At 45.2% G+C, this 16,760-nt stretch overlaps 1 protein-coding gene across 1 annotated transcript in view; it reads right to left on the reverse strand.

The window, feature by feature from the left end:
- Positions 1-16,760, reverse strand: part of IQCH (IQ motif containing H) — a 240,817-nt gene that overhangs the window by 56,018 nt on the left and 168,039 nt on the right. Inside the window, exons 13-14 of the mRNA XM_040342244.1 lie at positions 15,375-15,647; positions 10,621-10,812 (exon numbers count right to left, since the gene is read on the reverse strand). Coding sequence (XP_040198178.1) covers positions 10,621-10,812; positions 15,375-15,647 — 465 coding nt within the window. The remainder of the gene's footprint in view (positions 1-10,620; positions 10,813-15,374; positions 15,648-16,760) is intronic.

Consider the following 16,760-nt stretch of genomic DNA (forward strand, 5'->3'; position numbering starts at 1 on the left):
TGTAAGGAAATTCTTCCCACTGACCACCAATGTAAGGAACATTCTTCTCACTGATCACCAATGTAAGGGACATTCTTCTCACTGATCACCAATGTAAGGAACATTCTTCTCACTGATCACCAATGTAAGGAACATTCTTCCCACTGATCACCAATGTAAGGGACATTCTTCTCACTGATCACCAATGTAAGGGACATTCTTCCCACTGATCACCAATGTAAGGAACATTCTTCCCACTGATCACCAATGTAAGGAACATTCTTCTCACTGATCACCAATGTAAGGGAAATTCTTCCCACTGACCACCAATGTAAGGAACATTCTTCCCACTGATCACCAATGTAAGGAACATTCTTCTCACTGATCACCAATGTAAGGAACATTCTTCCCACTGATCACCAATGTAAGGGACATTCTTCCCACTGATCACCAATGTAAGGGACATTCTTCTCACTGATCACCAATGTAAGGGACATTCTTCTCACTGATCACCAATGTAAGGGACATTCTTCCCACTGATCACCAATGTAAGGAACATTCTTCTCACTGATCACCAATGTAAGGAACATTCTTCCCACTGATCACCAATGTAAGGGACATTCTTCCCACTGATCACCAATGTAAGGAACATTCTTCCCACTGATCACCAATGTAAGGAACATTCTTCTCACTGATCACCAATGTAAGGGACATTCTTCCCACTGATCACCAATGTAAGGGACATTCTTCTCACTGATCACCAATGTAAGGGACATTCTTCTCACTGATCACCAATGTAAGGAACATTCTTCTCACTGATCACCAATGTAAGGGACATTCTTCCCACTGATCACCAATGTAAGGGACATTCTTCTCACTGACCACCAATGTAAGGGACATTCTTCCCACTGATCACCAATGTAAGGAACATTCTTCCCACTGATCACCAATGTAAGGGACATTCTTCTCACCGATCACCAATGTAAGGGACATTCTTCCCACTGATCACCAATGTAAGGAACATTCTTCTCACTGATCACCAATGTAAGGATCATTCTTCTCACTGATCACCAATGTAAGGGACATTCTTCTCACTGATCACCAATGTAAGGGACATTCTTCCCACTGATCACCAATGTAAGGGGCATTCTTCTCACTGATCACCAATGTAAGGATAATTCTTCCAACTGACCCCAAATGTAAGGAGCATTCCTCCCACTGACCATCAAAATAAGGAGAATTCCTCCATTGGCTGCCAATGTAAAGAACATTCTTTTTAAAGCAGAGCTCCGCTGTAAAAAAATATTAAAAGCCAGCAGCTACAAATACTGCAGCCGCTGACTTTTAATATTAGGACACTTACCTGTCCTGGAGTCCAGCGACGTCTGCAGCAGAAGACGAGCAATCGTTCGTCACTCTGCTGACCCACCACCATCCTCGGTGAGGGAATCAGGAAGTGAAGCGCTCCGGCTTCACTCCCCGATTTCCCTACGGCGAATGCGCGAGTCGCGCAGCGCCGTCCTCACTGGCTCCCACTGTGTTCTGGGAGCCGAGTGTTTCCCAGAACACAACAGGCGGGGGCGGGAAGTGACGTACTACCCGCAGAGTCCCTGCAGTGAGGACTCCCGGAAGTGGGTGTAAACACCTGTCTTTGACAGGTATCTGCAACCCCCCTCCCCCTGAAAGGTGTCAAATGTGACACGGGAGGGGGGGGGAGGGTTCCGATGAGCGGAAGTTCCACTTTAGGGTGGAGTTCCGCTTTAACTAGCCAACACTGTAAGGAGCATTCTTACCACTAGTCAACCATGTAAGGAGCATTCTGTCCACGGACTCCCTTTAATTCATTTTAACAGGGGTTCCCGAAGACCTAAAAATGACTTAAAGGGTCCTTCTGGGGTAAAAAGTTTGAGAAAGGCTGTTTTAGACCCAAAATGATGAAACCATGGATATAACAAACGACTCAAAAAGATCTGGAAGTAAATGTTTCAAAAACGTAAAAAAAATGTCCACAACATGTAGTGGGAAGCTCCTTGCTTCCAATGGGCTGAAGTCCCACTGGCCAGTGTAGGACAAGCAGGGATAATGTCATGCAGACCGCGCCAAATGCTGCAAGGAGCTGAGGAGAGGCTGGCGAAGCTGTGATGAGGTGGAACAAACCAACGTGTATTGCTATGACAAGTTTTGCGCACATACGCTTTATCAAGTCACGGCCTCTCCTCAGATCCTACCAGCATTTGGCGTGGTCTGCATGACTTCATCCCGGCTTGTCCTACTTTGGCCGGTGCGAGTAACCATTTAACGCTGGAAGGGGGGCGATGCGACTTCTGTGTCTTATCCATGGTGAGCCCACTCAAATATTTACATTCTAATAATAAGAAGGATGAGATAATAAGACCACCACATTCCAGATTCCATTCTTCTGTATACCAGGAAAGCTTACACCAGCTGATCATTTCCCCAGTACTCAAGTATTGTAAATGAGTTCTATTGTTCCAATACATCCCTATAGTATTGTGGACTATTTCATGGAAGAATGAGATGGACACTTAAAAGGGCGACCAGCACAGAGGATATAGACGTGCGTTTTTTTTTTGCCGCACCTCACCCTATCACCTTCTTAGACTGCATGAGAGTCGGGGGGGGGGGGGGGGGGAGGGGGGGGCTCTGTCTGTGTCTGATCTCATTTTCCTATAAACAGGGGATGCCATAAGGAATTCACACTCATCATTTGTCAGCAGAACACTGTGAACAGCGGGAGTCTGATGACTGCCCTAGATATGGGGAATGCAGCCAAAACCCTACAGTGAGAGAGATGACTTAACCCTTCGTCACCTGCCTGACGATGAACAAGGGGGTACAGAGGACAGGCTGAACGCTAAAGGTAGGATGCACTGCCGGCTACAACAGAATGGTGGTGCATCCTAATACAACAAAATGCTAAAACAACACATACGTTTAGAAAAAAGGTATCTAAATATAAATAATTTGATTTTTTATATATATATATATATATATATATATATATATATATATATATAACAATACTATTTATTGTTTTCTAAAAATGTAATTAAAATAATTGAAAAAAAAAAAAGACTTTAATGTGTGTGTTTGTATCTCTCTCCCTCTCTCTCTCTCTCTCTCTCTCTCTCTCGCATATATATATATATAAAAATGTATTTATTTATTTATTTGAAAAAAATTAATTTAAATAATTGAAAAAAAATAACTATATCTATCTAGCTAACTATATATATAGTTTTTTTTTTCAATTATTTTCATTTAATTTTCTCTCAAAAAAAATATATAAATTATCTATCTATATAGCTAGATAGATAGATAGATAGATAGATAGAGTTATTTTTTTTTCAATTATTTAAATTTAATTTTTTCAAATAAATAAATTATATATATATATATATATATATATATATATATATGATTTTCTGAAAAAAAACTATATATATATATATATATATATATATATATATATATATATATATATATATATATATATATATATATATATATATATACACACATACACACACGTGTATGTATGTATATATAAAATTTAAATAATATAAAAATAAATAAAAACTATATATAATTATATATAAAAACACAAAATAAAATAATTGAAAAAAATAATAACTATACTATATACATACACATTACAAAAAATTATAAAATAATAAGTATATAAATAATAAATTCTACATGAATCATCTGCCCTTACTTAAGATGGCTGCAGCTAGAAATGCCAGGTGGGGTTCAAAGTGATTTCTCTTCTCAACACAATAGAGCACAGAGACATGGAGGGATTGGGGAGTTTGCTGCGAATATTAAGAATTAATTTGTTTCTTTTTTTTGGTTTCTGGTGTTTAGATGCAGCGAGTGGAGGCTCCCCCGTGCATTCGTGGGAGTGACGTCACGCGACTCCGGACACTCACAGAGCCAGAGTTCGCGGCCCCTGGAAGGAAGAGGGGTGAAGAATGGACACTCGCTACTCACGAGGAAGACGAGGAAGGCTTAGAGGGTGGCTACATTCATTGTCCATGGTCCCACTGTATGTAGTAAAGTAGCCAACCTCTCTCGCTTGTTCCCGAGATGGACTATTGGATTTATATATAGAGAAGTGCTCATAACGGCAACTGTGCGTCCATAGTGGGCGCAGGAGCGCCGCACCCTCTCGCTCCTGCACCGCCACTGAAAACAATACATAGATTCATGCATTGCATGAATCTATGTATTGTTGCCGGCACCGCTCCTGCCCACTATTCAGGGGGCGCCGCTGCCGCCCCCTGGTGAGCGCTGGCCATCTGAATAACGGCAGCTGGTTGGCTGTGGAAGTGTCTACCAGAACCAGTAATCGGCTTCCAAATAGTTAACCAGTGGACGCACGGGGTGTGCGTTCCCTGGTTAACCCTGACACGCATCTCAGCCAATCAGGTTCACCGGATCTGGTTACCGGTAACCTGATTGACTGAAGCGACATCGAGGGCGGGAGAAGACATCGAGGGATCGTGGAGGAGGATGGCTGAGCGAAAAAGGTAATCTGGCGGTATTTTGGGGCAATCTGGCGGCATTTTACGGGGGAAACTGGCGGCAATTGATGGGCATAGTGGCGACAATGGCATGGCACAGAGGCTGCGTTTGGCATGGCACAGTGGCGACAATTGTTGGGCACAGTGGTGACAATGGAATTAAGTTTGCATTTGTTGCGCTATACAATCACAGTGGCAACAATTGATGGCACAGTGGTGACAATTGATAGGCACAGTGGCGACAATTGAAGGGCACAGTGGCGACAATTGATGGGCACAGTGGCGACAATTGATGGGCACAGTGGCGACAATTGATTGGCACATTGTGGATACAGAGGCATGGCATAGTGGCGACAATTGATGGCATGGCACAGTGGCGACAATTGATGGGCACAGTGGTGAGAATTGATGAGCACAGTGGCTGTGTTTGATGGCATGGCACAGTGGTGACAATTGATGGGCACAGTGGCGACAATGGCATGGCACAGTGGCGACAATTGATGGGCACAGTGGCGACAATTGATCGGCACAGTGGCTGCGTTTGGCATGTCACAGTGGCGACAATTGATGGGCACAGTGGCGACAATGGCATGGCACAGTGATGACAATTGATGGCATGGCACAGTGGTGACAATTGATGGGCACAGTGGCGACAATGGCATGGCACAGTGGCGACAATTGATGGGCACAGTGGCGACAATTGATGGGCACAGTGGCGACAATTGATAAGCACAGTGGCTGCGTTTGATGGCATGGCACAGTGGTGACAATTGATGGGCAGAGTGGCTGCGTTTGATGGCATGCACAGTGGCTGCGTTTGATGGCATGGCACAGTGGCTGTGTTTGATGGCATGGCACAGTGGCGACAATTTTATGGCACAGTGGCTGCGTTTGATGGGCACAGTGAGGCTGCAATTGATGTTTTTCTATTTTTTATTATTTGTTTGCGCCCCCCCCAAAAAATTTTGAGCACCAGCCGCCACTGAGGGCAACCAATGTGTACTGCCCGACCGTTCCAAACAAATGGGGGGAGGAAAAAGGAGAGGCTCAAGAGCTCACAAAAAGGACATAACAAGGCAGATAAACACAGTAAGCAATTTCATAAGAAAAATAGATTACAGGGTCATTAAGTAGAGGAAGTGTATGGATGATTTTTTGGAGAATAAGGATATTGTTTAGTGTCACTTTAATTAGATATAAGTTGGTTCTGCTCTTCTATAAAGACATAGACTTTGCATAAACTGATCCTAATATGTTCAGCTTCAGCCTTGTAAATGTGCTACAAAAGCAATTAGAATCAACGAAAAATCCCATTAATGGATTTCTATAAACAAAACAAGGGGCCGCGCTGACAAACAATCGATATGGTTAACAGTCTATAATTAAGAAGACAATCGTTTTCAGTCTTCAAATTAAAAGTGTCCTGTTAAAGCTGCAAGAGTTGACAGCGTTTGGTTTGTTCGGTGAATCATGACGTTTCTACCTCGGGGCGTTTTACTGTACGTATATCCACCCGGGTGTATAATCTCTAGTCTGCGCTTTGCTTAATGCGCAACTAAATCCAAGAGCTAAAAATTGATAGTATTGCCGCTTACTACTGATCCTCAGATGTGGTGCAGGGCAGCCATCACAAATTTTGGGTCCCCTTACACAGCTTTAGGCAGGGCCCCCCCTTACACAGCTTTAGGCAGGGCCCCCCTTACAGATGTAATGCAAAAAAAAAAAAAAATGGAGGGGGGCCCTGGGGACCATTGGGTGTAATGCAATAAATAAATAAAAAATATAATATATATTTTTTTAATAATTAAAAAAAAAAACGGGAGGGGGGCCACCGGGCCTTTAAGGGGCCCTGGGAACCATCGGGTCCCTTACAGGTGTAATGCAAAGAATACAAAACAAAACAAATGGAGAGGGGCCCTGGGGACCATTGGGTGTAATGCAATAAATAAATAAATAATATATATATTTTTAAAAATTAAAAAAAAATGAGAGAGGGGCCCTGGGAACCATCGGGTCCCTTACAGGTGTAATGCAAAGAATAACATTTTTTAAAAAATAGAGGGGGGCCCGGGGACCATTGGGTGTAATGCAATAAATAAATAAATAAATAATATATATTTTTATAATAATTTAAAAAAAAACGGGAGGGGGCCATCGGGCCTGTAAGGGGCCCTGGGAACCATCGGGTCCCTTACAGGTGTAATGCAAAGAATAAAAAAATAAAAAAAATGGAGGGGGGCACTGGGGACCATTGGGTGTAATGCAATAAATAAGTAAATAAATTATATAATATATATTTTTTTAATAATTAAAAAAAATAAATGGGAGGGGGCCACCGGGCCTGTAAGGGGGCCTAGGAACCATCGGGTCCCTTACAGGTGTAATGCAAAGAATAAAAAACAAAAAAAAATGAAGGGGGGCCCTGGGGACCATTGGGTGTAATGCAATAAATAAATAAATAATATAATATATATATTTTTAATAATTAAAAAAAAAATGGGAGGGGGGCCACCGGGCCTGTAAGGGGCCCTGGGAACCATCAGGTCCCTTACAGGTGTAATGCAAAGAATAAAAAAAAAAATGGAGGGGGGCACTGGGGACCATTGGGTGTAATGCAATAAATAAATAAATAATATAATATATTTTTTTTTATAATTTTTTTTTAAAAAATGGGAGGGGGGCCACCAGGCCTGTAAGGGGCCCTGGGAACCATCAGGTCCCTTACAGGTGTAATGCAAAGAATAAAAAACAAAAAAAAATGGAGAGGGGCCCTGGGGACCATTGGGTGTAATGCAATAAATAATATAATATATATATTTTTAATAATTAAAAAAAAATGGGAGGGGGGCCACCAGGCCTGTAAGGGGCCCTGGGAACCATTGGGTCCCTTACAGGTGTAATGCAAAGAATACAAAAATGGAGGGGGGCCCTGGGGACCATTGGGCGTAATGCAATAAATAAATAAATAAATAAATAATATAATATATATATTTTTTTAATAATTAAAAAAAAAACGGGAGGGGGGCCACTGACCTGTAAGGGGCCCTGGGAACCATTGGGTCCCTTACAGGTGTAATGCAAAGAATCATTTTTTTTTTTTTAAATGGAGGGGGGCCCTGGGGACCATTGGGTGTAATGCAATAAATAAATAATATATATATTTTTTAATAATTAAAAAAAAAAAATGGGAGGGGGGCCACCGGGCCTATAAGGGGCCCTGGGAACCATTGGGTCCCTTACAGGTGTAATGCAAAGAATAAAAAAATGGAGGGGGGCCCTGGGGACCATTGGGTGTAATGCAATAAATAAATAAATAAAAAAATAAATAATAATATATATTTTTTTAATAATTAAAAAAAAACACGGAAGGGGGGCCACCGGGCCTGTAAGGGGCACTGGGAACCATCGGTCCATTGGGTGTAATGCAATAAATAAATAAATAAATAATATAATATATATTTTTTTAATAATAAAAAAAAAAACGGGAGGGGGGCCACCGGGCCTGTAAGGGGCACTGGGAACCATCGGGTCCCTTACAGGTGTAATACAAAAAAAATAAAACGGAAGGGTGGCCAGCCGGGTCTGTAAGGGGACCTGAGGACCACTGGCCCCTTACAGGTGCAATGCTTGTACCCCCCTGATGTGGTGTCTGCATTAGGCAGTACTCCACAAAACGGGGATCTGAACCCACAACCTCTGCTGCATCCGGCAGTGGCTCTTCTTGATGAGCCACCTGAGATGTTGTAGCAGATATAGCAGGTTGGGATCAAGCAGAAATGTAGTCAGTAAACAAGCCAAAGGTTGGTAACGAGTGGTTGCGGATTGGGATCAAGTGAAAACGTAGTCGAGGAACAAGCCAAAGGTTGGTAACGAGTGGTTGCGGATTGGGATCAAGTGAAAACGTAGTCGAGGAACAAGCCAAAGGTTGGTAACGAGTGGTAGCAGAGTTAAGGACAACAGTAAATATGCAAAGGAGCAAGACATCGGCTAGAGTAGGGTGACCAGACATCCCCCGTTTCCAGGGACAGTCCCCTGATTGAGGACACTGTCCCCTCATCAAGTCTGTCCCCAGATTGGACAGGGGCTGGGGCAATTTTAAAGGCAATCAGTGCAGAATAAAAAAATATATTTCTGAATTACACCCCCCGCTCCTACTAGCTTGGGGGGTGTATTTTTCCCATTATCTGTGCCCCTTTCTGATGATCATGTACTGGTCGGAGCGGAGGGAATATTTTTTCAGTTTCGGGTGCCCATTCAGCTCCGCTCCCATGTTCTACTGCCTTGGCTCAAGTCCCGGGCCAGCCATCTGCCTGCTTATCTCCTTGCCTTCCCTGGTGGAGGGATCTTCCTCACCCACCCAGTAGTAGCCGGGGGCCCAGAGAGTAAGACTTCACAGGCTGTGAGGTGAGTGGCGGCGGCGACGGGCAGAGAGTCGCCGATTGCCGCTTTTTACTAGTAAAATAAAAATATGTCCCTGGGTTTCATTTTAAAAATCTGGTCATCTTAGGCTAGAGAGAACACAATTATCTGGCAAACAGGAAGTGTAAAGGCCTGGCTTAAATAGGAAGCTCATGGGAGGAGCAAAGAGTATAAGGGACACCAGAAACAAGAGACACATCAGTCTGTGCGTAGCATGGACACCCTGGGCCAGATTCACAGAATAAGTACGCCGGAGAATCTGCTGATACTCCGGCGTACTTTCAAATTTGCCGCGTCGTATCTTAATTTGTAATTCACAAACAAGATACGACGGCATTTGGCTAAGATCCGACAGGCTTACGGCTTCATACGCATTCGGATCTTAGGATGCAATACTTTGGCCGCCGCTGGGTGGAGATCGCGTCTAATTATGCTAATTAGCTGTTTACGGCGATCCACGTAGGTACGCGCGTTCGTTACGTCGTCGCTTTTCGCGTCGCAAAGTTACGGCTGCTATTGAGGTAGTGTAACAATAGACAGCCCATGTTAAAGTATGGCCGTCGTTCCCGCGTCGAATTTCAATTTTTTTTTTTTGCGTAAGTCGTCCGGGAATACGAAAGTACGTTACGCACGTCGCCATTCAAAACATTACTTCGGGGCGACGTAATTTCGCGCAAAGCACGGCGGGAAATTTCAAAACGGAGCATGCGCATGAGCAGGCGGGAACCCGCCTAATTTAAATGGTCCCCGCCCCATTTGAATTAGGCGGGCTTGCGCCGGACGGCTTTACGTTACTCCGCCGCAAGTTTACACGCAAGTGCTTTGTGAATCAAGCACTTACGAAGAAAACTTGCGGCGGAGTAACGTAAAGGACATGCGTTACGGCGCCGCAATTCTTTATGAATCTGGCCCCCTGTGTACACCAGAATGCCAGGCCTATAGAAGGAGCAGTAGCTCCCCTTTCTGTGCCCCTTTCTGTGCCCACATGTAGGCTTGAGTGGATTCCGTGGGCATCTGGTAGAAAGTTCCTAACCCCACGCGGTCTCGATAATTCTTTGTAAATGGACGGACTACCGTTCCATGAATACCGGGTTCATCCCAGAGTATGTCTTGCCTGCATTTTTTGGCTAAAAGTCCTCTTTAAGCGAGAGATTAGAGCGCGTGCGGCGCACAGCCCCGGCTGAGATATCAGCGGCACGTTCCTCAAACATCAATCTACTTCATCCTTGTAACGCAGGCACAGGTCTCGGTGATGTGACACACACAGAGAAAGGGGAACTTGTCATTATGTATCATAAACTGTTATGCAAATACCTCAATTTGTAACTATTAACATAATTTAGCGCTCAGAGACATACACTCATTTCTAATCATTGCGGCGGAATGGAGTCTTGTTCTGTCGTTCTTAGCCTGCAGGAAAGTCTTTCATCAAGATGCTGTAATGTTTTAATAACCTGCCAGCGCTCACCGGCTGTGCCGCCGCCGCCGCCGCTGCCGACGATACTCTTACATTGTCCTCATTAAGGAACAGAACAGGTCGGGGAATAACAGGACATTAAAGCATTGCCGGTGCGCAGGATCCTGAAGCTCCAGGCTGCTGTTACAGGCGGTTGCCGGGTCTGTTAACCCCATCTGTGTTGAACCTGTGCGATATTTACCTGTCTCACCGACTCACCTGTGCCCATTTCTGTTTCCAGGTGTCGGGGTCGTACTTCTCGCTCTCTCTTAGGGCCCAGCTGTAGCATGGCAGGTGGACCCCAATGTCGCAAAACGCAGTCCCGTTGCTGCCAGATTCATCGTCCACTTTAAACAACCAGCGGGTCACCAGAAGGTTGGCGGTTATGAGTTGGCCCAGAGCACCAAGGAACTGTAGACAGAGTAGAGATCAGGCTTGATTATGAGACACATATCACCAATTCTATACAAGATTATCTTACCAATGGGCATGTCCAGGGGCGGACTGACCATTGGGGCCCTCGGGCACTGCCCGAGGGCCCCATGCCACTAGGGGGCCCCATCAGGGTTGCCAGGCTCAATAAAACCAGGGACAGTATGTAAAAATCTGTGTTTTTTTTACATCTGTCCCTGATATGTCCGAAACCGACACGCTTTTAATGTGAAAATCCTGAGATTTTAGCCGCCCCACCTCTGCACTGCCTCCTGGCGTGGTGGCCATCTGTAAGGCCCCATGCACACGAGACGCTATTACAAACGCCTCTAATCTCACCTTTTCAAAGGCAAAAAACGGCATTTAAAACGCCCGTTTTTGCCGCGAATTGCACGGCGTTTTGCCGCGATTTGCGGCGTTTTACCGCGATTTGCGGCTGTCAGCGTTTATCCCCAAAACACTGTAGACCCTCCCTAAGCTCAGAATCAAACTATTTGTGCCGCGTTTTGTCGCGTTTAGCGGCGTTTTGCCGCGTTTAGCAGCGTTTTGCCGCGATTTGCGTCTAAAACGCAAAAGCTGAAAGCTTCTGAACCCAAAATTTTGGGTTTGGAAAAACGGCCCTAAACCCAACTGCTTTGAAACGCCAAAAAACGTGATCGTGTGCATGGACACATAGGATAACATTAAATGTGTTCAGGGGCAGTTGGAAAAAAATGCCCAAATGCCTCTGAACTCGAGTTTAGCAGCGTCTCGTGTGCATGGGGCCTAAGCCTGGGGGCCCCATAATCTTCTATTGCCCGGGGGCCCCCATGAGATGTCAGTCCACCCCTGGGCATGTATGTAAAATTCTATTTATTATAGCTGCACATACCGTATTTATCGGCGTATACGTGCACTTTTTTGCCCTGAAAATCAGAGCAAAATCGTGGGTGCGTGATATACGCCGATACCCGCTTCCCGCGCTGTGTTTGAACCACTGCGCCAACATATACCGAGCGCAGTACACTCGGGTATAGTCGGGCAGGCTCAGCTCCTCTCGCGGTCACGTCCTGTACGTCCTTTACGATCTTTACGCGAGCCTGCCCGACTATACCCGAGTGTACTGCGCTCGGTATATGTCGTCGGAGTGGTTCAAACACAGCGCAGGAAGCGGGGGATCGAGCTGGGAGGACACCACGATGGCCGCAGAAGGACGCCGGACCGGACGAGGCCGCCGATGGACACGATGGACGACGAGCAAGACACCGACGAGGGGCATCCAAACTAAGTATTTATTTTTTTCCAGGAATTTTCCTTCAAGTTCGGGGGCAGGGATGGGCTGGCCATTGGGACTACAGGGAGTTTCCCGGTGGGCCGTTGGCTCAGTGGGCCGGCTTCAGTGACAGCGGACCGCTGCCCCCCTCCGCTCCTCTGTCTCTCCCTCCCTGCAGCGCTCACCTGGGGGGAACAGAGAATCAGGGGGAGGACCATGGGAAGGACCAGAGGAGCAGGGGGGACGACAGAGGAGCATGGGGGAGGGGACAGATAGCTGACTCAACAGCTATGGCCTGGGAGTTTCTCACTTCTGCCTAATCCTGTCCCATAAGGGGGGGGGGGGGCACCAAACTGATTCTTTGCCCCGGTGAAATAATGTCTAGCTTCCCCACTGGTACTGCCTATACCAGTACCAACTGTTCTACTCTAATAAAGTAAAATGGCTAGTGGCTAGTGAAGGGGGAGAGGGGGCTTGGGTGGCCGGGGGGGGGGGGGGGGGTGCGGGAGTTGTCCGGCCGCTATAGGAGAGACATGTCAAAGTGGGCCAGTCTGGATGAAGTCCAGGGACAAATTTTTGTCCCAGTCCAGCCCTGTTCGGGGGTGCGCGCTATACGCCGGGGCGCGTTATAGCAAGATAAATACGGTACTTTAATTTCGGCTCCACCCTTTTTATTTTTTTAAAACCCCACCCTCTGTCCAATGCTGTATCCTGGCCTAGGCCAACAAGGCCCAGGTCTAGGGAAGCACTTTGCAGATGGGCAGCATGGAAAGAGTCCCCGCCGGTGACTTGTCGTTATGGTTCCCCTATCCAGATGATTCCTGTAAGGACTGCGCAGGCGCAATCCTTGCCGACGGAAATCTCCAAACCTTGGCTCATTCCTTAACATCCCCGTGGATTGGAGGATGTTAACCACTTAAGCCCCGGACCAATATGCTGCTAAATGCCCAAAGGCGTTTTTACAATTTGGCACTGCGTCGCTTTAACAGACAATTGCGCGGTTGTGCGACGTGGCTCCCAAACAAAATTAACGTCCTTTTTTTCCCACAAATAGAGCTTTCTTTTGGTGGTATTTGATCACCTCTGCGGTTTTTATTTTTTGCGCTATAAACAAAAATAGAGCGACAATTGTGAAAAAAATGCAATATTTTTAACTTTTTGCTATAATAAATATCCCCCAAAAACATATATAACATTTTTTTTCCTCATTTTAGGCCGATACGTATTCTTCTACCTATTTTTGGTAAAAAAAAATCGCAATAAGCGTTTATCGATTGGTTTGCGCAAAATTTATAGCGTTTACAAAATAGGGGATAGTTTTATTATTTTTTTTTTTTTTTACTACTAATGGCGGCGATCAGCGTTTTTTTTCGTGACGGCGACATTATGGCGGACACTTCGGACAATTTTGACACATTTTTGGGACCATTGTCATTTTCACAGCAAAAAATGCATTTAAATTGCATTGTTTATTGTGAAAATGACAGTTTGGGAGTTAACCACAGGGAGGAGTTAGGGTTCACCTAGTGTGTGTTTACAACTGTAGGGGGGTGTGGCTGTAGGTCTGACGTCATCAATCGAGTCTCCCTATAAAAGGGATCACTCGATCGATGCAGCCGCCACAGTGAAGCACGGGGAAGCCGTGTTTACATACGGCTCTCCCCGTGCTTCAGCCTATAAACGAATAGCCGCGCCGTCGTCCCGGATCGCTCCCCGCAGGTATCCGACCGCCGCATGTAGTGCGGGGGGGGGGGGTCCCGATCGAACCCCCGACCCGCGGAAAGGCAGGGACTTACATGTACGCCCATATGCCTGCACGTGCCATTCTGCCGACGTACATATACATGCGGCGGTCAGCAAGTGGTTAAAAAAAGAGCCAGGAGGCCGAGCGAGCAGAGAGAGCTGTCCGAGAGAAGCGAGAACGTGAGGCCGACTGGCCACTTTTCTCAAATTCCACGTCGCCCTGGATGTCAGCCGAGGTTCGGAGATTTCCGTCGGCAAAGATTGCGCCTGCGCAGTCCTTACAGGAACCATCTCGATAGCCGGAACCATATTGGCAGATCACCGGCTTGCGACTGAGCTGAGAGGCAAATTAGTCTAGCACCCTCATAAAGCGGCCGCACTGCTTTCGGTATGCGGGAGGCCGGCATGAAAATGACAATGGTCCCAAAAATGCGTCAAAAGTGTCCAACGTGTCCTCCCTAATGTCGCAGTCACGAAAAAAAAAGGATCGCCTCCATTATTAGTAATAAAAAAATTATTAATAAAAATGCTATAAAACTATCCCCTATTTTGTAAGCGCTATAAATTTTGCGCAAACCAATCGATAAACGCCTATTGCGATTTTTTTTACCAAAAATAGGTAGAAGAATACGTATCGGCCTAAACTGAGGAAAAAATCTTTTTTTTATATATTTTTGGGGGATATTTATTACAGCAAAAAGTAGAAAATATAGCATTTTTTCAAAATTGTCGCTCTATTTTTGTTTATAGGGCAAAAAATAAAAACTGCAGAGGTGATCAAATACCACCAAAAGAAAGCTCTATTTGTGGGGGAAAAAAAAGTATGTCAATTTTGTTCGGGAGCCACGTCGCGCGACCGCGCAATTGTCAGTTAAAGTGACGCAGTGCCAAATCGCAAAAAATGTCCGGTCATTGGGCAGCCAAATCCTCCGGGGTTAACACTGTTCAAGCCACTGAAGACACAAGAAAAAGACACGAGTCAAAATTTGGGCTAATTATGCAGCTTAGCACATTCAATTAGCTGGATTCAGGTAGATTGCCGCATCTTTCAGGCGGCGTAGCGTATCGCATTTACGCTACGCCGCCGTAAGTCAGAGAGGCAAGTGCTGTATTCACAACGCACTTGCCTCCTATGTTACGGCGGCGTAGCGTAAATGGGGCCGGCGTAAGCGCGCCTAATTCAAATGAGGATGAGGGGGGCGTGTTTTATGTAAATCTAGTCATTTGCATATTCTACGCCGAACTCAACGGAAGCGCCACCTAGTGGCCAGCGTAAATATTGCACCCTAAGATACGACGGCGTAGGAGAGTTACGCCGCTCGTATCTTAGCCTAATTTAAGCGTATCTGGTTTCCAGAATACGCTTAAATTTAGGACGGTGTAGATTCAGAGTTACGTCGGCGTATCTACTGATACGCTGGCGTAAAGCTATCTGAATCCAGCTAAATGTTCTTACCCGTACTAGACTTTAACATTATAGAAAGCAGATGAAATTGACCATAAGTACATTTATTTGTATCAGCAAATGGCTGTCAAGGCCTCTGACCTGTTCCTCAGTATAAATATCATGTTGTCCAGGAGGAGTGGTGATGTCAGCACTTGCGAAGATGCGCTTGCTTCCAGATTTGGTGCTATAAAGATGTGCCACCTCAGGTTCGGTGCCCAGGATAGGGACATCAAGTAGGTCAGCCACAGCCAAGTCATCAACATGGGGGACTCGTCCAACAATGTAAGCCTCCCGACCTCGGATCAAGTTTCGGATACGATGCAAGGCCTTCGGGCTGTACTTCAGTAGCGTGGAAAGGCACATGTGGTGATTCTGTGATGAGACATTTATAAGTCAAGGATTATTGATGACCACAACAACCACTTTCTCTATATTTAAACAGTTTCTTTATGCATACCCAAAAGAATGTTTCTCTATAGTTCACTGGTCCCTGGAAAAGTATGATAAACACAAAACTTATACATATTTGCCCAGATTCACAGAGAGGTGGGCGCACATTACGCCGCCGTAACGCAAACGCCCTACTAGACATGTGCAGACTGGAATATTTTGTTTCGTTTTTTCGTTTTCGTTTGGAAAATAAATTTATTTAGTTACTCCCGAAAATCGTTTTGATTTATTTCGTTTTTCGTTGGGGAATAGCTTTCGTCCGAAAATCCAATAATACTTGGTTTCTGTCGAATGGTCAAAAGAATATTCGCCGGAACGTCGAATCTTTGTTGGTGTCTGTCTAATGGTCAGAAAAATATTCGACGCAACGTCGAATCTTTACGTCGAATCGTACATTTCCGTTCGAATATTCCGCCTACAAGAATTCTAATGTTGTATGACTAGTAATAATGTCGAATCTATTCTCTGTAATGTCGAATCTATTTTCTCATAAATCGAAATCTATTCTCTGTAATGTCGAATCTATTATTTCTATAGTGTCGAATCTTCTCTCTATAATGTCGAATCTTTTTTCTATGATGTGGAATCTTTTCCCTATAATGTCGAATCTCTCTATATCGAATTTTTACCTCAACGAAAACGAAAATAAAGCATTTTTTATGTCGGATCTTTCGGTTTTCGTTTCTTTCACTTTCGTTATCGTTTGTTAAAACGATAACGAAAAAAAATGATTTTAGGACGAAAATGCATTCTAACAAAAACGAATGCACATGTCTACGCCCTACGCCACGCTGACGCAGCGCAGAGAGGCAAGCATGGAATTCAGGAAGCCAGTGCTCCCAACGTTGCACCAGCGTGGCGTAGGTTCCAAAGGCGCAGGCCGGTGTAGGTGGAAGTGGGCGTGACCCATGCAAACCCATGTAAATTAGGCGTGACCCCATGCAAATGATGGCCAGAGCAGCAGACAGATATGTATCACGAACGGCGCATGCGCCGTGACGTGGACGCATCCCCCTGCGCATGCTCACAACCACA

Source organism: Rana temporaria, chromosome 3, assembly GCF_905171775.1.
Source record: "Rana temporaria chromosome 3, aRanTem1.1, whole genome shotgun sequence".
NCBI classification, from domain to species: domain Eukaryota; kingdom Metazoa; phylum Chordata; class Amphibia; order Anura; family Ranidae; genus Rana; species Rana temporaria.